The sequence below is a fragment of the Parus major genome, chromosome 5 (assembly GCF_001522545.3).
Source record: "Parus major isolate Abel chromosome 5, Parus_major1.1, whole genome shotgun sequence".
In the NCBI taxonomy this organism is placed as follows: domain Eukaryota; kingdom Metazoa; phylum Chordata; class Aves; order Passeriformes; family Paridae; genus Parus; species Parus major.
The window spans coordinates 27982243-28007738 of NC_031774.1; the positions used below are offsets into that span (position 1 = coordinate 27982243).

General features: G+C 48.8%; 1 protein-coding gene across 5 annotated transcripts in view; it reads left to right on the top strand.

Annotated features, from left to right (window-relative positions):
• SLC8A3 (solute carrier family 8 member A3) overlaps positions 1-25243 on the top strand; it is a 113084-nt gene extending 87841 nt beyond the window's left edge. Inside the window, exons 3-8 of one of the 5 annotated variants that reach the window (XM_015630210.3) lie at positions 2358-2464; positions 13168-13185; positions 22206-22330; positions 22850-22949; positions 24011-24283; positions 24590-25243. In XM_015630210.3, the coding sequence (XP_015485696.1) occupies positions 2358-2464; positions 13168-13185; positions 22206-22330; positions 22850-22949; positions 24011-24283; positions 24590-24966 (1000 nt within the window). In that variant the 3' untranslated portion in view covers positions 24967-25243. Of the gene's footprint in view, positions 1-2357; positions 2465-3862; positions 3967-13167; positions 13186-22205; positions 22331-22849; positions 22950-24007; positions 24284-24589 lie in introns of all 5 variants that reach the window. The other 4 variants (XM_015630212.3, XM_015630206.3, XM_015630209.3 and 1 more) reach the window with 4 other exon arrangements.
• The last annotated feature ends 253 nt before the right edge of the window (positions 25244-25496 follow it).

A 25496-nucleotide genomic window follows, 5' to 3' on the forward strand; every position in this document is an offset into this window, starting at 1 on the left:
AAGGAAAGGAAAGGAAAGGAAAGGAAAGGAAAGGAAAGGAAAGGAAAGGAAAGGAAAGGAAAGGAAAGGAAAGGAAAGGAAAGGAAAGTCAAATGCTTTGCATATATAATATTAACTGTACAAAGCCTTAGAATAGCTTTGTTGCAGTAGATAAGCTGGCTCCCAGGAAACAGGGTCTGTGGTGTTTCTTTCCAAATTTTTGCAGACAAGCAATACTGAGTATTTTGAAGTTCCTAAAATGGAAAAACCATAAGCTATGGTACTTATGAAAAGGATTTTTAAAAGCAACCCACGTCCAGGAAGCACTGGCTGCTTCTGAAAAACCCACCTTCTGTTTTGTAGTAATGAGCAAGGAAAAGATCAGAGCTATGAATCAGCTGTAGGTTTAACTCAGCAAATTGAACAAGCTTTGCAAAGTATCAGGGGCCCAGATAACATCTGCTTCAAAAGCCAAATTCAACATCTCCAACAAAAATGCAACAAAAAATCATCATGATGAACTCTTAGCAGAGCAGCAACATTTACACCAGAGACAGACCTTTTAAAATTTTTCAGGCTGGATTAGCAGGGATTGAAGGAGTCTAGAGAAGGGAAAGGAGGCTTGCTGGCATAAGTGCAGGGTATGGGTAGAGCAAGCACTGGCAGAAATAAAGCTGATTTAGCTCAGAAAGAAGAATTGGAGGTGATTTTTTCTTGCATATTCCTGCACTGATGGATAGGCAGATGTTATCAAAACTATACTCCTACCCCTGTGCCATCATTTGAAAGAGAAGTGTTGGGACCAAGATCAAGATCAGAGTCAGCACAGGATTTCCACAGCTGGAGTGCAGGAGCAATTATAACTTGAGGGTCAAATTGTAGGCTGACCGAATAATTTTGTGGTCCTTAATGATATCAGTAGGAATGCAAGCTGCAGTGATGATTCTCCTGCTCTGTGCTGAAATGGTGATTTTCCAGAGGCTGGCTGTGGCAGCATCCCCAGGGTGGGGATCACAGCATCCCCAGGGTACAGGGCTGGACTGCTTGTTCTCTGAAGCGCTGTGAGATCAAAGACACAGGGTGTATTCAATGCCAAAGGCTACAGGCTGAAGCACATAGAGATTTGAATTTGGGTCTATCTTTACAGATTGCCAGTGACTGTGATTACCAGTCCTGCATTTCTCTTCCTTCCCATTGCCAGTCAAGACTGATTGTGCACACCATGCACCTGGGCCTGATCTGACTGGTGAGGATGGGCAGGAGGAAAGAAGAGGCTGTTGCTGCAGGGCCATGTGCGGGTACAGAGCTGTGGGAAGCAGGGAATCTTTCACTGGCAGGAGGGGCAACTTGCCTGGTGGCTCTTGGGGCAATTGTTTTGAGGTAAGGGAAACACTTCTTATGTGGAATTGACTTCTGGTTTAAAAAATGCAGAGCCAGCTTGGGGTTGGGGTCAACTAAAAGCCCAGGAGCCCCAAGATGGCAAGCAGATGCCCATTCAGAGGAGTTACACATGCAGACAATGTTGTATTTGTATTTGTTGTATGTGTTGGGTGTTAAACCAGCTTGGATGCAAAGCACCAACCTCTTCAGTCATGAGCAAGGGATGGCATTGCATGAACCTTTGCAGCCACTGGGAGAATGAGGGGAGTGCAGGGGTAATTTTGAACTTGCAACAGTCAGTACAGCCTGGCTGTGAGGAGGCAGTGGTCTGGCAGTCTGACTTGTTTCTCCTGTTTTCTCTGGGTGTGAAAGTTGTGGGACAGTAACCTCTGCATAAGGCGTGTATTTGCTGTGAAGGAAACCATGACACACTTAGCTCTTCTTTTCCCACAAAATGGTACAAGAACTTGTAAGAAAATTGCTGAAGGAGAAACATAGGATCTGCTGCCCAGCTGCTCCAGCAGCCAGCACTTCAGAGCAGGCCAATGAAGCTGAGGCAGCAGCGTGGTGCCAGCAGGGTGTGTGTGCTTTGTGTAGCTGCTGTTGTACAGGTGTGGGTGTGTCTGTGTGTGCGTGTGTGTGTGTGGGTGGGGGTGGGTGTGGGTGTGGGTGTGCATGCACAGGGGTAACAGGAAAGCCCTGTTGGCCATCAGACCTCACTGCCCACAGCCTGAGCCCTCAGCCAGTTTGCTGGGGGATTTTGTCAAGCTTCACTTTGTAGTTTGGCCTGCCGTTCTGCCTTTGGGTTAAACAGGAAATTGGCCAGTGTCACTGACAGAAGGGGGGTCCCAGTCTGTCTCAAAGGGCCGTGTTGAGCATTTTCAGTGGGTGAGAAAACTTTGACTCTCTAATGTACCCATTTAACTCCATCCTTCCTTGTCTTTTGCTTCTCTGTTCCCCTCTCCCCTTTATGACCCTTATTATTTTTCCGTCCACAGCAAAACAGTTCACATCAAGGTAATTGATGATGAGGAGTATGAAAAAACCAAGAATTTCTTCATTGAGCTGATGAGCCCCCGCATGGTGGATATGAGTTTACAGAAAGGTGTAGTACTGGCCCTGCAGACTAACATTAACGTTCTTTCCTCCTCTCTTCCATCTCCTTCCTCCTCTTCTCTTCCTCTTCCTCTGATGTCTCTCTGTCTCCAACTGCTGTGCCCTAAACACTGCTGTGCGCGCACACCGTGTCACATGGTACCCACGGGGTGGCATGGGGAGTGGTGCTGGGGCTGCTGAGAGGCAAAGTGGTGAGGGGAGGAGAGAGAGAAGGATGGAGAGCAGCCCTGCTTGTCCATATTTCTTTGGTGACTTGAGAGGAACCTTCTGCCCCACCCCACTGGAGGGCCCAAGCAAATTTTTTTGTGTCAGTGTGAGGATACTGGCTAGAAACACATCCAGCATCTCAGATCATCACCCAGCCCTGGTCCTATGGGTTGTTCCAGTCAGACCCATGGTAGAAAAACACAGGAATTGAGGCCTGGCAGAGAAACAGCTCTGTGACTTCTCAGAAGCAGTGGGCAAAGGCTGTGCAACCCCTGGTCTGGTTGTCACAGAGCAACTCTGGAAGCAGGAGCTGAGGGCATTGAAGAGCTAGTGGCTACTTTGGTTTGCCTGGGGGCTCACAGCAGCTGTGGGCATTGCAGGGGTACTGGAGGGAGCCAGATGAGCTGGCCTCAGGGGGAAGAGGCTAGACTTGCTCCAGTGCCCAGGGCATTTCCTTTTGAGCCTTGGGGGCGTTGTCCCATTGTGTCCCCTGTGAGGTCCCAGCAAAGCTGTCCATCCCCTGGGAAGACTGCATCCTCATTTGAGGAACAGGACAGGAGGATGAGGTAGATACTATCAAGGAGAGAAAGCAATAAGATGTGCCATTTGAAAAATGGGAATTAGAACCTTTAGCTCCCTTAGCTGCTGGTGGAGCTGTAGTCACTGGCAGAGACCTACCTCACCCCGCTGGGGAATGTGTCTCTCTCTTCTCCTCAGGTTCTCAGCCCAGAGTCCTTGTAGATTTATTATTGATCGTGAGGGTTTTATTACTGTATTTACTATTAATGGTAAGAAGAAATTGGTCCTCCAGCTAGAATGCAGTGGGTAGCTCAGGGTGGTGGTCCCTGGTACTTTTCAGGCAACCAATACCCTTTCCATTACCATCTGACACTGAAAAAAAATGCGCTGCAGAAGTCGCCTTCCACTAACCATCAGCAAGGTCCTCCTCCCACTTTTCCCTCCCTCCTCACTCCCTTGCCAGCCCCTTCTGCCCCTAACACCCCTGCTCCCAAGGAGCCGCTGCGAGGATGCTGTGTCCGACAGGCGGGCCGACGCACACCGCCCCAGTGGGAAGGGGCTGCGTGCCAGGAGCCCACGCCGCCGCCGCTGCCGCTGCTGCCGCCTCGCCTCCAGCCAGCCGACCCGCTGTACACGGTTGTCTCTCTTGTTGTCCCTACAGGAAGACCATAAGGGTTAAGATAGTAGATGAGGAGGAATACGAAAGGCAGGAGAATTTCTTCATTGCCCTTGGTGAACCGCAATGGATGGAACGTGGAATATCAGGTGTGAGATCCTTTATGAAAAAAATGCAAAAAAGAAAAAAATCAGAATCAAGTATCCAAACCCCAAATCCAGAAAATATAACCTTCTTTCTCCTCCTTACCCTTCCTCCTTTTCTCCTCCTCCTCCTGTAGAGGGATCGACTTTTACTCTTTGCCCTCCTGTTTTCTTGCTCTTACCCTGTTTCGGTGTCATCTCTGCCTTTAAGAGTCTAGCTTACTTCTGATCCTCCTTTTGTGCAATGCTTGAGTCTCAGAGGCTGTTTTATTTTGATTGGGTTTCCTTGTCTTGATCTGTTTGGTTTTTTTTCTGAGCACACCTTTGCTGTTCTCCCTGCTCCTGCTTCTTTGCCAGGACCTTGGGGAATGCAAAAGGCAAGAGAAGGGTGTAATGCATGGCTGCCCCCTTCAGCTCTTTCTGTACTCCCCCTGTCCTTCCCTCTGTTGTTGCCTCCAGTGGTGGCACTGCTTTAGTGTTCTTGGGTCCCTATGAAGTGCGGTGAAAAGTCCATAGGAGAAGAGAGAAGGTGTGAAGTAACTTGTATTGCCTTTTTTTTTTTTTTAAATGGTTCTTCATGTCTTCCATTTGAAAACCCCTTTAATATGTCACAGACAATCACAGTCTGTCATGCAGAGGGTATGAAGCTCTACTGAGGTCCTACTTCATCAGCAGTGAGGATCTCCCAGCAGACCAGGATTCACAGCTGGAATAAACCCAGACTGAAACAAGACACCCAAGTTGTGTCTCGCCTACATCTATCTTTGTCCTTGTCCTGTATGTGTTTGACCCCTTTCTCACTGTCTTGCTGCTGGCTTTGCTAGCTTTGGGGTGGCCTGGTAGGGCCAAGATTTAAACAGGGGCACTTTACAAAAAGGGAATTCAAATCTACCTTCTGGATGCCTGTTACAGATGTGTGTGCCCACAGGCTTATTTCTGCTCTCAGGTGCTGCTGGTGGTGGTGGGGCACCTGGTTGCTGCCCATGTGCTGCACAGCACAGCTTTTGCTTGCTGAAATGTCTTCTCTTTCTTATCTCACCAGCACAGCAGCTGCCCTCTGCCCAGTCCAAGCTCCCATAGACTGCTCCGTAGGATGTTCAGGATAGACACAGGTTGTGTTAGCATTTCAGTATCGTACAGCATCCATGGACTTGTAAAATGTAAACCCATATTTTAATACTGTCAGACTGCCTCCTGCAGCCCACAGGCAATGAGGGATATCAGGTTTCACTTTGTCAAGCACAGGCCCTCAGTTTTCACTGAAGTCCAACTGCCCTTGAGCAGAAGCAGTGATCAACCTTGCCATATCCCATGGAAGTATGTCCCAGCAATCAACTGCCCTCCAGGGTAAAGATGTAAGCATGACTTCTACGTAGAATTTGTCTGGCCTCAGCTTATTGTGTCACTAGGTATTTTACTACTCTTTATAATGCCACAGCTTCCACGTAGGTATCTGTTTACTTCACCCACAGTAAGCTCAGATTTCTTCTTGGGCATTGTGAAGGCCAAATGTTCGGTCCTGGTTCAAAGTCTTCAGTCCTAGAACCACACTGGGGTCTCCTTTCCACATGTGTCCCTTCCCATCTATGGGTCTACCACCTCCATCTCAGCAGGTCCAGGAGGAAAATCACAGGCCCCTGGCTTTCTCCTGCTTATGCACTTGTCAGCTTGGAGCAACACAGTGAATTTTTTCTCAGCTGTCTGCTCTCTGCGAATCCTGCATCCTTTTCTAAACAATGAGCAGAATAAGTACACAGAGTCAGAAATGGACTGGTTTTATGAAGTCCCACGTTTCTTTTTCCTACACAGGTCACGTTGCACCTGGCTGAATAAGAACAAGTGTTTGAAAAAAATCTGAATGGCTCCTGAAGTGGACCAATTGTAAAACATCCTCATTATTGCTAGGACTACAGAGCAAGTTTGCTGTGTCATATGTCTCTTATTTACATCTGTATCAGCTCTAGTCAGTGGGGCTGTCTGATTTGCAACAGGCAGAGAAGAGGTCAGAGCTGGACTATATTGATCTGCAGCACAGAGCCTGCAGGCCAGGAGCAGAGGGCACACCCTTGGACAGACCCTCTTTTGCCTGGAGGAAGTAAAGGACTGTGCCAGGGAGGAGACACAGGGCCCTGGTTGGCCTCTTAGAGAAAAGTCAGAGTGAGAGCACCATGGTTTTAAAATCTAAGAGGCAGGAGATTAACCTGCATTTGTAAATGTTGCTGGCACAAGGTGGCACAGTCGCTACACTAAATCCAGGGCATCTGGAAAGATCCCCAGCTCCGTACTGCTGCACTTTGCGGCATCTCCGCTGAGCCTACCTTGTGCCTGGCATGAAGAATAAGGAGCTGCGTGAGGCTTTCCCGCAGCGAGCATTGTGAGCGATCAAGAGCAGATGCTGTGGCCAGCAGCTCCACAGAATTCACGCATGAGCAGCTGGCTCGCGGCGCAGAGGAGGCACGCGCTCGGGCATCGTGTGACGTGCCGTGCGGCTTTGGGAAGGGATGCTCCTGCTGACCCCGGCACACGTGCTCCTGCCAACATCATGCAGGTGCTGCCGTTGCCCCGTGCCCACAGAGAGGGAAAATGCCACACCACAGTCATCTAGCTGGGACTTTGCTGGGTTTTGTTGTGGTGATGGACGTACCCTCACGTGACTTACACAGCAAGGGCAAAGCACAGCTGTGGCCTCTCCTTGGGAGCCCAGGCCCCGTGGCTCTTGAGTGAGTCTCTTGGGGTTTGGCTACTCATGCATTTGTTCCCAGTGCCGCAAAAGATGCGGTTTTCTTGACAGTGTGTCCTCATTTTGTTGTTGCTCCTCAGTTTGCTGTGTCACACTGAGCCTGTGCCTCGGTGCTGTAGGAGGATCAATGCTCTCAGCTATTTGCAGTGTCTTTGGAACCTCTCCTGGCTCCTCTGGAAGCAGGGTGGTGTTGGGCACCTCAGATGAATGGCAGTCATGTTTGGCAGTAATCTGCAATCCAGGTCATGCCGAGACAGCCGGCTGTGCCTGCACTAACACTGCTTTGTGCTGAGGGGCTGCACCCGGCCCAGGACCTCTCCATGCAGAGGGCAGCTCCTGGCTTACCTTAGGGACACAAACTAGGTGGCAGTGATGAAATCAGGGGTGAAATGTTCCCTGGAGTGATGGCAGAGCTGATGACAGGGAGAAGTAGTACGTGTTTTTCAAAGCAGCCTGGGGCAGAGTTTGAGTGATTTATTTTGGGACGCAGAACTTAGTCCGGAGCCTGGTGCTCTTCAGACCCAGAGTGCTGTCCCTGGGGGTACCCACACTACTGCAGGCTGTGCTGGCAGTGGTTCCCGACAGACATGCAGTGGAGGAGGATGGCAGGTGGGAGCAGGGCTTGCTGCCACACGGTTGATTTGCATGTCTGTGCTGTCCTGTACACCTGCCAATACAAAGCAGTCACCTCCAGTCAAGGGAACTTCTCCTTGGCCCTAATCAGAGCTGTGGGGCACAGGGGTCTCCAGGAGGATCTCTGTGAGTGCCAAAACTCAGCATGAAATTCATCCTATTGCTCTTGCTCTCTGCACCTGCTAGCACCTTACTGGAGGAGAAATCATCTCTACTCAGAAGTGTTCCTGTGGCGGTCCAAACACAAATACCTGTCTTCAAGTTGACCAGGGCTTGTAGAGCAGCCACTGATACAGCCTTTGAACTGGAACATTTTGCATCATCTGCAGATGCTGCCCCTCACTGTTTATCCCCAGTTACATCAGTCATGCTGCTTTGAGCCTTGGGACACTCAGTTGTTAACCCTTGCTGTAAGGAGAGCTGATCACTTACTCCTGCTACATAAATGCTACATCTGCTTTGTCTCTCATCTGTTCTTTTTCGTCAATCACTTTCTGCAGCTGGAGTTTTTCAAAGTCTTTCTGATCACCCAAACAAATCACATCAAGTAGTTTTACTACAGCAGCTCTTTTCGTTGATGTGCTCCAATAATTCAAAGAGATGAGAGCAGGTATCTGAGGTTGGTATCTTGCCAGCCTGGCCTGTGATGACGACTAGTACTGACTCGGTAGTGGCATATTAGATGCAGAGCCCTGGCAAAGATGGTGCTTGCTGCAAACTTGTCATAGCAAAGTGAATGAGTAAAAAGAAATCAAAGAGAGAGACTCACATTCTTTGTTTGGCCAGGATGATAAATGTTGCTTTTTTCTATCCTCCTGGCCATTTCCCAGGTTTCCTGACTTTTTTTGTCCTCTCCATTTCTAAGAAGTTAATCTTCAAATCCTTCTGGTCTCACCTTTCCTCCATATGCAAAGTCATGTGAACTGAATCCTTGTTTGCTGAGTGCTGCAGGGTTTTGAAACTTCCCTGCACCCTGAACCACATTTCTGGGCATCCTTTTGTCAGCACCTTTTTAAAGGGTTCCTGCAGGGAAATGAGTCTCTTCCTTTATGATGAGATGCAGTCTGTTGGTTTGACTCTTGCTCTCATTGCAACTCTGCTATTGTGTCAGCTCACAACTCAGATTGTGGATTTTTCTGCTGTCCCAGCAAGATTTTGGAGCAATACTTTCTTCACACATTAGCTTTCATACTTTTTCCACAGCCTTGGGTTACAAGAGAAGAACTTGCTTTGCGTTCCCTGGATGAAGTTGCTTTTCTGCTTCAGTTGTGGTTAATCTTAGTGTTGATACAGCCTGAATGGCAAGTGAGGCTACTTTGGAAGATTTCACTTGATTGCAAATAATGGTGCAAATGGCATTTGGAAAAATGTGTTACATGAGGGTTACTGGGAATCAGTTTGTGAGAATTCGGCTTATGGCACACTGGTGGAAGATTCAACTTCAGGGCTGGTGCTTGAAGGCTGAGTCTTGAGGGTTATGTTTTGTAAAAGGGACTGACAACCTTCATGCAAAGTTTTGCTTCAGAAAGCACGTCTCCCACAAGATACAACTTCGCTGGAAATGGGAGTACAGAGCAAACACTGTTAACAGCTGGTTGGTGTGCCCTGGCTTGGGAGGATTTTGTCTGAAGTCTTCTCAGCCCTCCCAGCATAGTCTGCTGGGGCAGACAAATCTCATAGCACATCTTCTAATCAAGTATTAGCACCTCAGATGGGAAAGCTTTGTGCCCAGAGGGAGGATGACTGGGAGTCACAGAGGAAGGATTAAACTGCAAAGAAGGAAGGATTCCCAGCTTGGATTGATCCGTCTGTATCAAAATATTGATGAAATTATTTGACTTGGTACAAAGATCCATACCTGTTTAAGATAAGCTGTATTGATACATGTGCTGCAGTTTTCTGAAGTTAAGAAGCTAAGAAACTCCTTCATCAGCTCCATCAGCTGCTGATGAGAATAGCAAAAAAAATGTTAGATTGCTGTTACCTCACTCCCTCAAGGATTAATAATTTTCTCACAGCTCTGTGATTAGACTGAATGCTGCTGATTCTCCTGATGGAGAGGAATTTTGTGGAGTCTGCAAGAGCTTTGCTATTGACTTCAATAATAATAGCATTCAGGTTAATGCTGCAAAATCTCTGCCTTGTTTAGTCTGTAAAAAACCCCATGCTTACATCTCTTCACAATCTATTAGGGAAACAGTTTACTCACCTTACAGCAAATCTAGAGGCAGAGCCTGTGGGCAGTTACATCTGGAAGATGGAGGACCATTATCTCTTTGGGGAAGTGAGTCTGTGCTTCATATGGTCACTTCTTGGTCACCTTCCAGTGTGCAGGGGGTGGAGGCAGTGTGTTCTCTTTGCCTTTGGCATCCTGTGACTGCCCTGCTGTGTAACTGAGAGTCTCCTCAAAATTCATCCTCCCCTCCCTCATTTCAACTCACTCTCTAAATCCCAGGCCTTTAACTTTATCTACACAGTGGCTTCTCTGAGACTTTAGGAATACTGATTAGAAAAGATTTATGTTAATGAAGAATGAGTCCAGAATAAAGCAGCATAGTCCAATCTCTCAGTAAGGTAAAGAGCAGAGAAAAGTATTTCACTGTTTACAAAAAGGCTGGGACACACATTCAGCACATCAGGTTGCTGTAACCATGGGATTGCTGGTCTGCTTCAATCCCAAGCCTGGTTCCTCTTGCTTTAGGCTTTTTGGAGATGACGCAAGACGTAATGAAATTCCTGATCTGCAACCCACACCAACATGCATGTCACAGCAGAATTTGACCTCAAAGTACACCAAAACCATGCAGATTAAATGGCTTATTAGTAAACAGATTTTTAGCAGCTTTTTGAAATTCAGGTCTAAATTGTCCATTTTCAGGGGTGGCAAGGGAAGCAGAGTTCATGCATGCAATTTCAACTTCACCTAGTCAAAAGCAAGCCTTCAGGGCAGAGAAACCCCAGTGAAGGAGGAACAGGGATCCAGAGCCAAAGGCTTTGTGTCCTCCTGGGTGAGTCGGTGTGGCAGCCCCCTTATCTGCAGGCACACGTGTTTGTCCACAATCACACCATGCAAGGGTTAGGTAAGGGATACTTGGGACTGCTATTTTGGATTTGGCTGCGGAGCTAATTTTAGCAGTCCCCTGTAAGAGTACACATGTTAAGCCTCTGAGACTACCTGAGATGCCAGGAGCTGTGAGGTGGCCTGGCTTGGCCCCACGAGGAGCGTGATGTGCAGAGCAGCAGTGCAGGAGAGGGAGAGGTGCCCTGGGGAGGACTGGAGGGATGCAGCCCAGGCTGGGGAGAGTGGAGGGGGGCTTGTGGGGTGGGAACAACACAGAGGCCATCAGTGAAGCTGGTACAGGTACAGCATCCCCAGATGGGCTGTCAGGAAACATTACAGGTCAGGGCTAAGGGCACATTAGCAGATGTGTGTGCAGGAAGAAAGCTTTAGTCCGTGAAATCATTTTCTTGCTTGCATGCACAGCATTCACTCAGAAATATAAAGATAAAATAATCCCTTGGCTTTCTGCATGCTGTATTCTTGATGTTTCATTCATAGCTTTATGGGCTTCTTCAAATATTCATGTATCATATCATAAGGGAAAGGGAGGAAAAATTGTTCTTTTTCAGTCTCACAAGCAAATAGGGAAAAAAAATAAACTCAAATCCCAGAGCAGTATAATAACAGTTTTTAAAAATATGAGGAACCAGTGTTTTTTTTTTTTTAACAGCCACAGTAGCTTAGGGTCCCAGTAATATTTCATTATATTACATATGAACACCAAATCGACCCATTGTACTAGTGCTTGTAATTGCAAAAGGCAAATTAAATTTCTGCACATTGTCTGGAGAACCAGAAGACCATGGAGCAATAAGGAGGTCCCATGACAGCACGAACTGCAGCAGGACAGAGCTACAAGGAAAACTCCAGATTCACGCTACCAGGGGTACCAATGAGCCTGTTAGAGACTTCAAGGAGAGGTGTGTGGATGACAGGAGGTGGTGCAGGCAGAGCAAACATCCCATTGCATCTTCTGGCTCAGTGGCACTGCACTTAATGCAGAATGTACTCATAAATAGTTCCCCCAAAGCTTTTGGCTTTCAAAAGGAATTGACCCCGAAACAGAAGGGATGCTCAGCAAGGAGCCTCTTCATTTCACCTTTCACTGTGCCTCTACCTGCTCTCATGGACAAGGGAGATCTCTTGGATTGCCCACAGTCCTTCCAGCTGGGGAGATGGATCAGTGGATGAAGATCTTTACTGGGTCAGTGTCTCTCTGCAGGCTGTTGGCAAAGCTGCTCAACAGAGCAAGGAAGTGACTGGATGTCAGGACTCAGGATTAGTTTCCCTGGCTCTGTCATGGATGTGCTGTTCAACCTTTGATAAATTGCTTGGGAAATCACTTTCAAATAGCACAGATACAATTGGGTGCATCTATATAAAAGTGCCTGCTTTTCAGAGGCCCGAACAAGCAAGTCTGGGAAAATTAGCACTTTTGGACTCCAGCCCACTTCTGAGTTTGCAGAATGTTCCCTTTAGCTTCTTTTTGCTTGCTTCACCATCTGTCAAATAGGGCTGTTAATACTGACTCTGTACAGAGTTTTAAGCTTCTGAGACTACAAGTGCATGATAATAAGTGTTAGTAATTACAATACTGTCATCACATGCAACCAAGTCTTTAGGGATTGGTTTGCTGTTTGAAAGACAAGTAGAAAAAGCTAAGGCACAAACTTGGCCCTCCTCAAAGAGCATTTGAGTTTTTTTGCTATACTGACTCTGCTGTAGCTGGCTTGGTACCTGGATGTAGGCAGTGGCTGTCTCTGGGTTACACTTAAGAGGGATCCAGCCAGATGTTTCTTTGTGACATCTCTGGGGAGTGGATAAAGAGAGGAGAGGGTCAGGGGGTCACTGCCCAAGGGGGCTAGGCTGTGTCTGTATGGCAAGCCAGGGTAAGGTCATCCCTTCCAAGGACCTTCGCCCCTTTCTCCTCTTTTCCTCCCACCTCAAATCTCAGGGGACCACAGTCACATTTCCTGACAGGCAGTTGCATCCCACTATGGTGACATTGCATGGTCTGTGTCCATGCAGCACTGTCAGGCCGACCAGCAATTTGGAACAAAGACATCCAGGAGGACTCAAACAGTGATGCTCTATATGTGCCTATACTCCTCTAGGCACCCTGACCCTCTGAAAGTGGTACCTGTGGGGTGTGGGATAGGTGTAGGTGAGCCAGGGCATCATCCTGAGGGATGATGCATGTCTGTGTTACCCCCTGCCCCTTTTGACGCTGGAGGCCATCTGCTTTATCAGTGCCTCCCTCAGATGCTGCTCTTCTCAATGAGCTGTCCATCACCTTCTCTTCTCAATACCTACAAGTTTATTGGGGCTCCTCAGCTGTGCCAAGCCCTGCCACAACCACACATACCCGGCATGAGCGAGGGCACCTCCCGTGCCTTTGGGTCAGTTTGGGTTGTGTCAGGCCCCAGTGGCAAGTGTAACCACCCTCCTTCCCCCTTTCCCTTTCCCTCCTTGCCACTTGCCCCTAGCTGCATCCCATCCCTTTGCCTTTGTGGGGGGGAAGGGGTGACTTTGGGGAGCCAGTGCCGTGGTGCTCACTGGAGCACCCCAGTCTCCTCTCCTTGCTGCTGTGGTGTCTGCTCCCCAGCCTGTGCCCAACATGCAGCCCTGGTGAGCTCGCACGCTGCCTTGCACCATGTCCATTGCTCACTGACAGCCTTCATCTGCAAAACAGCTTCTTCACACTGGATATTAACCTTTTCCCTCTTTTTCTTTTCTCTCTCTCTGTCTTTCTCATGTTCTTCTCTCACCACAGCCCTACTGCTCACGCAAGGTAAGTGCTTTTTCTCCTTTCCTCTGGCTGCTCTGGCTCTCTTTTTGTCCCTCGTGGTCAGAACCCTCGTTTGTGTTTCTTGTGTTACAGACAACCCCAGCTCATGGTCTTTGTGTCTAGCATGGACTAGCTAAGAGCAGTACAATTAAGAAAGTAACAGTGATTGATTGATTGATTGATTGATTGATTGATTGACATCTAAGAGCATTTCCCATATTCCAGATTTTTCCTTGCAGTTTGGGGGAAATGATCCAGACAGAGTTGCAAAGCACCACACGCAGCTATGCCTGGTCTGAAGCTGTGACTCAAGCCTCTCTTTTTAGGTGGTGCTTGGGTTGTGCTGATGCACTGGGGGAGGGATTTCTGCAGAGAGGTGGCATTTCTGCACTGTGGGACGGTGTTGCCTGGGGTGGGCAAGGGTACAAGGTTGTGCAGGTGTCCCCTTCCCGTGGAGGGTCATGTGTCACCCCTCAGTGCCTTCACCTGTGTGCTCTCCTCCTCTCATCCTAGGGAGTCCCCAGGGTGTGCCCAGCGGCAGAGCAGCACTACCAGAGTACGATCAGCACCATTTCCCTCCTCACCCTCAGCTCTGGTTCTGCACTCTGCATCTCGTTTCGCTGTGTCAGGATTTCACATGTATTCATACAGAGCCCCTCTTCCTTGCCTGAAATCCCCATTACAGTGGTCTGTCTTTATCCCACTGTGGTGCAATGTACACCCCCTGTATTGTCGTTATTCCTTCAATTCCAGATATGATTATGGTTGAATTTCCACTAAAGAAGCATTTCTTGAAAGATAAGGGTGGGCATGAGAAGGAGCTCGAATTCCTGCAGGTTTGCAAGCAGAGCTGAAAACCAAAGCATTCGTGATGCCTGAGCTGTGCTGCAAACCAAAGGAGCAGCATTTGCCACGCAGGCTTCAGTCCAGCCCCTTTCCAGAGGATGCCAAATCTGCTGCACAGGGGATGTCCTGAGCCCACTGGCTATTGGACTAATTAGAAAATTGCTAGTGGCAGGCAGAAATCCCCAGTTCCCCAAATACCTTAGCTTAGGGTGTTTATGGAAAACTCCTCGGAATGATTTGGACGGTTTCCTTTGTTACCACTTCAGATCCAGGAGGACTGGAAATAAGTTGAGCTCAGCCTCCTTCCCAGTAATTTCATTGCTTTAATTCAGTAGCTGCCTAATTTGATCAGAACTCCGGGAACCAAATAATTTCTATTAAAATAACATAACTTTCCTCCCATTGTTTTGATCCAGCCTGATTGCTTTTGGCAGCTGTTATTGGAGAACTTGGTCAGCAGCTATGAAAAGTTACTTTTTGCTTCATAAGGGAGAGGCTCCTCTCTGTCTGGTGAGGGGTCCCTGGGGTGCCCCCCTTGCCAAGCTGCCTCAGGGTGCCCTCTGTGCATGTGAGGTGTGTTGGGCTCGCAGTGCTTGGCCCCACACGTGCTTCAATCCAGCAGCAGGCACGTGCTGGAGTGTCACTCAGCAGCAATCATGGCTAATCAGTGGGGAGAGAAGCGACGTCCTCGTTTAGTCCATGTCATGTTAGATTTAGGTTACACAGGCACACGGGAATCTTTGTTTTAAATCTGCATTATTGAACGTTCCCGTGGAATCCGTCGGTCCCGCGCCTCGTCCCTTGCCTCCTGCCGCAGCTTGCACAGCTCTTCCTGGGCAGCATCCCATTCCTGGGGGTGTGCCCTGGGACTGCTGGGTGCCCTGGCTCTCCTCTGCAGCCCTGGGCATTCCCCTTCCCATGGCACTGCTTTGGCAGCTCCTGCAGGGCCAGCAGCTGCACAGCCCCACATCCCCCAATACTGGGATTGCACACAAGAGTGATCCCTTCTCTTCACACAAAGTGTGGGTGCCCTGATGGATGAGCCTAAGTGACAATGCCTCTCTTGTCCCAAGAGCCCTTACCTGAGGAGGAATGAGGGATCCTGACTGGGGATCGCCTGCAGGGTCCTCCCAAGGGAAACAGGGCTGTGAATTTTATACAAGGTGAAGTAACTGGGCAGGGGCACCGGTTCTGCTCAGCATTTATTTCTTCCAAATTTCTTGTCTCTCTGAGCCAGACTTGCAAGGCCATGCAATGCTAGCCCATGTGTCCAGTGCCAGCTGTTCAGGCTTCAGAGTTGTATGGGATAGCTGTGGAGAGACTTGAGAGACTGGGGTGTTTTTAACCTTCTGTTTTGACACTGGCAGTGATCTCTCTGTATATTGTTTATATAGGGAAATACTTGATACTAAAGTGCAAAGGTGCTCCAGTTGTCCCTGCCTCTGTCAGCAGTGGTCCCAAGGTCTTTCCATCCTTTGCAAAAGTCACTGAAAGCTTGAGCACAGCCTTTGCTTGAAAGTTCTTGGGCTCAAGTGGTCTAGATCTTAAAAGGGCTATGGAATTACCTAAATGGTAGATACTTCTACATCATAATTTCTACATATTCATTCAGTTCAAAGAAAATATTTCTAAATATGTTTATTTATGCATTAAAACTCCCATGTCCACTTTGCAGTGGGAAAGACTGAGGAGCAGAGATGCCAGTTGTCTGGCCAGTTGGGGATGTCATGTCAGCAGCAATCTCAAGGCAGAGCCAGGAGTGGAATAATGCTCAGTTCCCAGCCCTGTGCTTTAACCTCCCTCTCATGAATGTGCAGCATTTCCCAGTTAGCATTAAAGAACGCTGGGGTATGTATATGGGATGTATCATATCTCAAAAATAGCTTTCAGGGCTAAGTAAGCAGATTCCTTACATTTTAGAAGGCAGCCTAGGCTGCCAGTGCTTGTATGTGTGCATGTGCTTCTGTAGAGGGCATATCCATATGCTAATCTCCAAAGCCAGAGTGTCTTTTAGCCAGAAGTCTTCCCCACTTGTGACTGACAGCTTGACAGTGCTCTGGAGAGAGGAACTCATTCATGCTCACTATTTACTTTGTTTAGCCAGAATTATATTTTATTAAGCCACAACAACAAAAAAATATATCCCATTTTAATTGTTCTAATTTCTTCCTAGCAGGATAGTCCCCAAAAGGGGTGACCTTCATGCAGATACCTGCCTGCTCCAGGAATGGATGGAGATGAGATAGCTTGAGGAGAGTGAAATGGCCTTCACAGCAATCTTTCATGAATACATTGAATACATTGAATACATTGCTGGTTTTAGTCCAATTTATTCAGCAAGTGTCAGAGAATACAGACTGGTCCATGGTTGTTTGATAGCCTTGCAGCATTGCCTAGGTGATGAACATCTACCTCTCTGCTGGTGTTACAGGGCCTTCCCTTTGCCTGCTTCAAAAGATGCAGCAGCCAGATTACACAGTAGAAATGGACTTTATCTAACTTTGATTTATAATGTGTCCAGGAAGCCACAGGCAGTGTCTAGCTCCTGTTTGATCCCCGCAGTCTGAAGGACGTTGAGTGGGCAAGCAATGTGCAATGTGGGAACACAGCTCAGTGCTCCCCTTTCCCTGGAAGAAAGACAAGGAGGAGGGGATTTGTGTACAGTATTTTAAGCCCAAGAAATGGCCTGTCATGTGCAGGTCTGAAAGTGCTTTGCAGATCACTGCAGCTCAAGTCCTGGGATGGCCCTGCAGACATAAGTTGAGAGAGAGAGACTGAGACAGACGTGGGGTGAAAGCTGAGCAGTGAGCATGGCAGGGACATGCCCAGGGCTGCAGAGCACAGCAGTGACAGGACCATAACCAGGAGCTGCTCAGCCCCCTTCTCTGTCATAGCTTTAGGGATCTGAACAAAGCAGAATGAGAGCATGGAGTGGTTTAACCAAGAACCTCTCCTTGCTTCCTGCACAGTCCAGCACCTAGTGGGTATCAGCTGTGGCTGTTGCTACAGCCCAAGCAAAAGCTTCCTTCATCCTCATTCCTCCCACCCACCCTTTGATTTTACCAGACCCATTTTCTCCCCTGCTTGTAGCATATTCTCTCTAACTTCATTGACTCCCTGGCACCAGGAGCTGGGTACTTTGGTGCAGCAGCTGCCACAGCAGCCCCAGCTTGCCTGGCCTCAGCAGCCTCTGTGTGTTCCTGCAGCCCAGAGAGGTTCCTAACACTCAATGGTAGCACATACCTAGGTGCTGTAGCAGACAGGGTCTAGGAGATCCCTCTCTGGCCACCTTCTCCTTCCCAGGAAGGAGGTGGAGGCAGCCCAGAAGGCCCTGGCAAGCTCTGTTCTGGATAGGCACAGCCAGACCTTATCAGGCTTAATTGGAGTTGACAGCAGGGAGTCTAGGGTGCAATCCGCATTGAAAAGTAGGTACTGATGCAGATACAAACAGAAATCAGGCTAGTTAATAATTAAGCTGCAACTTGGCAGCATTCACCTTGACAGACTTGACCTTCCAAATTAAAATCTGTCTCCCAACACCCCTCTCACCCCCCCACCCCCCCCATCCTCACTCCCCCTTGCATTTATCTCATCCTTGGTAGTTGTTTTTTCAGGCTACCACAGTTGGGTGATGTGTGACACACCTCACAGATGTCCTCTCTGCTTCCTGGAGGAGCCCTTCCAGACCCCAGCCCTACACCAGACTGTGTGGGAACGTGTTCCACGCTTGCTGCAGGGATAACAACCTCCTGTGGCTCTACAGGCAGGCTGATGCACCCTGTGCTGGATGAAGTGCTTCCCTGAAATGCAGGAGCATTTGGATTGTTCTCTGCCACTGGGTTGTTGCAAGAGTTTATTCCTTCTCAGCTGTTGGGCCAGTAAACACAGGCTCAAGTCAGTCCTCAGCATCCCATTGAAACAGGCGGACCCAACAGGCCTGAAGCAGACTTGAGATGGGATCTGGTGTTCTGCAGAGGTTGACACAGATTCCTGCCACAAGATGCTCACGTGTCCTAAACAGTAGGTGGGCAGTATTGATGGAATCATGCAGGTGCTTCGTATCGCTCTTTGAAGATGCTTAGCTCCCTGCCGTAACTGTTTGGCAAGTATAGGTTTGGGGAAAAAAAATATCAGCTGGGCTTCTAAATTGGTCCTTCCTGCCACTGCCTTAATTTCAGAGGACAGTCAGCAGCCTGGTATTTAGCACCTATGGGTCACTTGCATGAGTTCATTGAGCAAGATCCAGCACAGTACTGCAATGGCAGCCTTGTGTTTTATTCCTTCATTAGGATGGAGCCTCAGTGAAGATACAATGGCAGCTTAAATGTTTTCAGATGCACCTTTGAAATTTGTTAGGTTTATGTGCTTTGCTTTCCTGTTGCACATTCACAAATGTGACTGCATTTTAATGAGACATTAAGGAATTACCTCCTTTCTTCCTTATCCAAAAGCTTCCACTATTAGCATTTCTATGAGGCACCTATTTGGATGTGCTCCCTGTGCCTGTTCTCCTGTGGTTTGCTCACAGCTGACACTGAAAGACTTAGCTTGACAGTCATGTTCAATCATCTGTCCCCACAGGATGCCCTTGACGTGCCTTCTTGGGTGTTCTTCTGTCTGCACCCCAGTTCACTGTACACATGGCAGAGGAGGTGACATCAGGGCCTCCATTATTCATGTCTCTGTGGATGTGCTGTCAGTAGGCTGCAGGTCTCCATTGCTAGTCAGCTTGTCTCTTCACTCCAAGTGGCTTACCTGGTAAGGTGCCTCTTAGTCTGCTGGCAAGGTGCCTTCTGGAATAGCAGGACTCCCACCATCTTCACTTGGTAGGGTGTCTGGTCCCATGCTCATGCTAGCATCCAGCCCCTAGGCTGATAAATACTCTTGGACATGGTTATGTTGCTTGATTTTCTCTAAGAGCTGCCTGGCAACTGATAGCCTTGCTTGTTGAATCAATAGGTGATCCACAGGTGGCTTGCAGAAACAGCAAAGCCGCATGCTAGAAGGTGTGAGGTGAGCACAGGCATTCCCATGCAGCCTGCCCAACGGCCCTGGACGTGGCACACACTGAGAAGACACACAGGAGACCTTCCTCCTCAGGGAGGGATTCACATCTTGCACTGTCCTGCCTGGTGCAAGTATATAAAGTAGCACAAGCAAGATGCCAGGTTCTGGGATAAAGCTGTGTTGGACACCATTTCCTAGGGAGATAAGAAAGCTTGCTGCACTGCATGTGCCTACAGACCTGCCTGCAGTTCAGCCTGACCTTGAGGCATAACATTTGTGTGAGGCTCTATGTTCTCTTACCATGCCAAAGGCTTTTGTCAAATCAGTTAGATTAGGGACTGAGGTTTCACTGCATTGTTTCTCCTGGGGTTGTTAAGCTGAGGAAATTCTACCTGTTATTCCCTATTTTCAGAGCCTTTCCTCAGATTCCAGACATTTTCTTTCTGCACTCTCCAACTGCAACCAGTGGGCAGGAGCCTAAGGGACTGCACCACCAGCTGTGACCACAGCTTTTCGATGTAGTTATTCCAGGGAAGGTTGTAGTGAGTCAGACTGTCACCAAGTCTGGGCTTTGCAGCCCTGCTGGGATGGCTGTAGTGTTTTTGCTCAGTTCTGTATTGTCAGCACGTCAGCATGTGCTCAGCTCATCTGCCAAGCTGGGCTTTGTGGAGCTGAGGGTGCCTTCACCCCTGACATTCAAGTTATGGGAAGCTCAGACAGAAGCAAAGTCACATTGTATGTGCTATGGCAACTGATGTGTGAGCACTTGCATTTTCATTGATGGACACAGCTTGTCACCTTCACACACTCCCAGCAAGAGCAAGAGACTGGACTTTCTTCTTCTGTGTCTTAGAAAAAGAGATGTACGTTATATCTGATTCTTTGTTCCAGTGGATATAAGTACCTTGAATCTTGTTCTTGATAATCATCAGTTCATGCCTCCAAGTGTACTGTGAAGCAGAACATTTTCACAGAATCATGGAATCACAGAATCATTAAGGTTGGAAAGACCTCCAAGATCACTGTGTCTAACCTTTGACCAAACATCACCATGTCAACTAAACTGTATCACTAAGTGCTACATCCACTTGTTTCTTGATCTCTTCCAGGGATGGTGACTCCACCACCTTCCTGGGCTGCCCATTCCAATGTTTAACTATCCTTTCAGTGAAAAAAGGTGCCCCCTGCATCCCACAGCATCCTGCATTGCCCTTCTTCTTCTCCAGGTGCTGTGCTCCCCTGTCTGTAATTCTTTCTAAACTCATGGGGATTCCTGAATCCAGAAGACGCTGTCTTGGAGCTAGGCAGTGATGGTTTTGATGTGCATCATTGATTTCAAATGATGGATGCAACTTTTCTGTTTCTGTGATGGGTTATAACAATGTCACCTGCCACAGGAGTTACATGCTTTATAAACTCTGAAGGTCTTGCAAGACTTACAGTCTTTGCAGTCAATCTAGCAAGGCAGATTAAGAGAGAAGTCAGAGTTTATAAATAGATTTCACTGGGACTGCATAATTTCTGTGTGATTTTTAGTGTGAAGTATGAGATCTGCTTGAGTCCACATGGGACTAATCACATCCAAGGCATTACCTGAGCATTTGTAACCTCTGCAGGAAACCTCAGGTAATGTCTGACCCACTGCTTAGCCAGAACAAAATGCTCTGCCTTCATGATATGCTCTCCCAGGTTCTAAAGAGCTCCAGCTCCCACTCCCAGGCTCAGCTGGGCCCTGTATTTCAACTTGTACACCCTGGCTGGTCAGGCACAGGAAAGCCAGGGGAAACCCAGCCCCTTTCTTGAGATGTCAGTTTTATCAGCATGTGCCTGCACTTAGGCATGTGGGTGGAAGAGGAGACCTGGGCCAGGCCTAGGGACACTGCCAGGGCACCCTTCCAGCTGCTTGGGATGCTTCTTCCCATCTGGGCAACCAGAACCCTCTTGTGGCACCCTGCTGGGTTAGCTGGGTTGTTGCTAGGGGACACAGAGTATTGAGTGAGGGTCCCCAGAAATCATCCACACCACAGCCCCTTTTGTGATGCCAAAAGCCTTTATTCAGCGTCTTCTCAACCCTTTTATAAGCTTCTCCAACCAGGTCACCCTGATTGGTGGAAGGAACAACACCCCTTTCATCCCATTGGTGGGATAAGAGAGAAAAACATGCTCTGAACATCTGTGTCTTGTTTTGGGAAAGTAATTCTTTATTTACACAAGTAATCCTTGAGGGAAAATGGGTTCCCAAGACTTTCCCTTGGGAACAAGGATTCAAGCCAGCATCTGAGAGCTTGAAAATTCTCTCAGGTTCAGAAAATCATGTCCACATCGGGTCATCAACAAGACTGAGCCTGACACAAGGTCATCTAGGCACACTGCTGACCCGGGGTCCTGGTTTAGTTTCCTTCAGCAGAAACTACATATAGAATTACAGAATGGAATATGGTGGAAGGAACCTTGAAGATCATCTGGTTTCAGCCCCACTGCCATGGGACACCTTACCCTAGGTTGCTCAACACCACATCCAACCTGGTTTTGAACTTCCAGGGACAAGGCATTCGTGTCTCTCTGGACAACCTGTTCCAGTGCCTTAGCACCCTCACAGTATTATGAAAGGAAAAACTACTTGTTTCATGATTTACTTCTTGTTCATGTTTCCAGTTCATGGGAGGTTTACATGTGGTTGTGATTCTGTGTGTCTGAGTGTTACATCAAGCACTGAGTGGCACAAGGAGCCAACCACAATTTTCTACTCAAAGGGGAAAAAAAGACAAATCAGGGAGCATGTCAAGGTGTGAGAAGTGTTTTAAAGGGCACTTCTGCCAAATGGCAGAATGATTTGGTACCTCAGTCTCCCCAAAACTGTGGCTACTGCAGGGGTGATGGGAGAGTGTGTGTCAACCAAGAGCACCAATGCACACTGAAGAAACATTAAAGGGTGTTGTTTTTTTTTTTTTGTTAAAAAATTAAAAACACATTGCCTTTGTTCTTGGTGAAGGATATTCAGAAATCTTGGTCCTTTGTTTCTTTGGTCCAACACCCCACCATTGCCCCCCAAAATGCTGTGTGAACTTAGCCAGCTGTGAGGGGGCGGCAGAAGCCCATGCTGAGGCCCCCATGGTGCCTGGAGGTCCAGGGCTGCTGCCCACAGCTTGGTGTTGGCCTTGCTTCCACAGAGGTGGCTGAGAGGAAGATGACAGTTGAAGAGGAGGAAGCCAAGAGAATTGCAGAGATGGGCAAACCAATACTCGGCGAGCACCCCAAACTGGAAGTCATCATTGAGGAGTCCTATGAGTTCAAGGTCAGTAGGTGTCCTAGGGGCCCTCCAGGAGGGGAAAGCACCATGTAGCACTGCCAAGCAGACTTGGAGAGCAAGACTGAGGGGGCAGGGAAAGGGAGAGAGGAAAAGAAGCATGTAATGCAGTGAAGGGTGGGTGAAGTCTACAAGAAATGTCAAAAGTAGAGCTGCTGGTTGGTGGGGGTGGAGGGAGAAAAGCAAGAATGCCCTGCTGGAAGCAGAAGAAGCCAGTGGGCAGGAGGATGCAGAAGCAAAACTGTCTCTGGTGAGGCAGGGTTGAGGGAAGAAGGAACCTTATCAAGATTGAGGTGTGGCAGACAAGCTGGCTCTGGTGAAGTTTGGATCAGCCAGTCCAGGGAGAAGGAGGGTTCGACCCTAGTCATGGCCTAATGTAGCTGGTATGAGAGTGCTTGTGACACTTGCACAGTTTGGATAGGGTCTGTGAGACCACAGTGCACTGCAAGATCATCCTTGCCCACTAGCAGATGGTTTAATTGCTGTGCATCTTTATTCCCACAACAGAGCACCGTGGACAAGCTGATTAGGAAGACAAACCTGGCTTTGGTTGTAGGGACACATTCCTGGAGGGACCAGTTCATGGAGGCCATTACTGTGAGCGCAGGTGAGGGGGACATCAGAAAATCCATACAAACATCCACAGGATTCACGCAGCCTGGAATGACAGCGTCTCCCTGCTCAGTGATGCTCAGCTGTGGTGACCCATCAGCAAAGCCAGTCCAAAGGGCTCCTCTGCTCCAAATATAGTGGGCTTTTGCAGGTACATTAGTGAGGAGCCCATCCAGATGGAGAGATCCATCTTCTGGTGCAGAGCCCTCCAGAAGGCCAGTTTTCAAAGGCTATGTCAGCTGGCAGTGCTCCTGCTGCTTCGGTGATCTGATGAGCAGTGTTCAGGCAGCAAATTCCCATCCTGGCTGGGATCCTGGCCAGTGCAGACAGCACATCTGTGAGATGTCCTGTCATAGCCCGTAGAGTTCCTGGGGGTAGGGGGGGTTACCACATGAAGACAGGAGATGTTGCCTCATGAGGCAGCAGCTGCTGAAAGAAAAGGTCCAGAGACCTGCCAGCTGTTACCTGATGAGAGAGCTCACTGCTTTCAGAGCCAGGCAGCTGTGAGGAAGGTATTTTAGGCACGTCTGTTCCATTAATGGCATTTGGGCATCTTTCTGAACCTTTCCTTGATGGTTGGTTTGACATCTGCCCCAAAGGGCTATTTTCTACCCAGCTGTAGAGGAGGCAGTGGATGGCCCAGCCCATGCTCTGGAGATCTCCAGTTTCCCAATTCTATTACTTTCCACTAGTTTTGGCCCAAAACATGACTTACCTGTGTAATTTCTTCATGCCACTCAACAGTGATCTCCAGGTAGACTACCTCCTATGTGACTGCCTATGGATGGGGACAGGGCTGCCCCTCTGTGGGTACAACACCCCACTACATCACTCCCCATCCCTGAGGGCTCTGGGGTGGCTGGGAGACATTCTTTTTGCCCAGCCTCACCCATCACTGAGGGACCTGGTGTGCCTTGAACTCACTGTTGTGGGCCAGCACCACACAACCTTGTCCCAGTAGAGCAGAATCCCTGGAGCCTTGGGGTGGAGGAGACGAGCACGAGCAGCCCCAATGGAATAAATGCTGGACCTCTCCTTCCATGTTGTTTGCAGCAGGTGATGAGGATGAGGACGAGTCTGGTGAGGAGCGCCTGCCGTCCTGCTTTGACTATGTGATGCACTTCCTGACAGTCTTCTGGAAGGTGCTTTTTGCCTGTGTGCCCCCCACTGAATACTGCAATGGCTGGGCCTGCTTTGTCGTCTCCATCCTCATCATTGGCATGCTCACCGCCGTCATCGGCGACCTCGCCTCCCACTTCGGCTGCACCATTGGCCTCAAGGACTCGGTGACCGCCGTCGTCTTCGTCGCCTTTGGCACTTCTGTACCAGGTGGGGTGGCCGTGGGGAGGGGATGGGGTGGGAGGTAAGTCCTCTGGAGATGCTCCTGATTTCAGGGGAGAAGCTCTGTCATGAGATGGGGTTCAGGCTGGGAAGGGTATCTCCAAATCCCTGTCCCCAGGCAAGGTCTGCACCCTGGGATCTCGGAACTTAGGAAGGGATTGTGCACCTCTTGGTCTGTGTCCTAACCTGGTTGGTGCCACACCTGAGCCTTCCTTGTCCCCCAGACATGAAGGGTTGTCTGTTTCTCCTGTTGGACCCCCAGTGATTTCTCCTTCCCTCCTCCCTCAACCCCAGACACCTTCGCCAGCAAAGCCGCAGCCGTCCAGGACATGTACGCTGACGCCTCCATCACCAATGTCACAGGCAGCAACGCTGTCAACGTCTTCCTGGGCATCGGGCTGGCGTGGTCGGTGGCAGCGATCTACTGGGCGTCGCAGGGGCAGGAGTTCCAGGTGTCAGCAGGCACCTTGGCGTTCTCCGTCACCCTCTTCACCATCTTCGCCTTCATCTGCATCAGCGTCCTCCTCTACCGCCGGCGACCTCACCTTGGGGGGGAGCTGGGCGGCCCCCGGGGCTGCAAAGTGGCCACAACATTGCTCTTCGTCAGCCTCTGGCTGCTCTACATCCTCTTCGCCACCCTGGAGGCCTATTGCTACATCAAGGGGTTTTAGGTGGTGGAGGGACGGTGCTGCCGGGGGAGGGACCACCTCCTCCGTTACCTCACCGGACACCGGTCCTGGAAGCGCTGTTTCACTGGAGGGTACGGCCGTCTGTCAGGGGCTGCCACTGCCCAGACGGTCGGACAGCTGTGCCAAGAAAGGCAAAACCATCACAGAGTGAAAAAAACAAAGAGACAAAACCCATCCAAAAATGGTACAAAAGAAAGCAACAATGGCAAGTGTTGAAATAAAACACAATAAACCCAGGCACTGACCCTATTCAATGAAATTACAAAGTTTCAACCATCTCCAAAGGCCACCTCTCCCATAGGGGGTCATCTCCTTTCCTGCCGAGCACCCTCCACTGTAAGGAGGTGTTTCCTTATTTTTACAAGCTGAGAATTGCAGAAGTCTGGTTCAGGAATTTGTGGGGGTTTTTTCTTTTTTTTTTCTGTTCACTCGTTGCTTTTCAGTTCTGGGGGAGCACGCAAATTATTTTTTATTTTATTTTTTTTTTTTACTACTTAATCCAAAAAATGTTA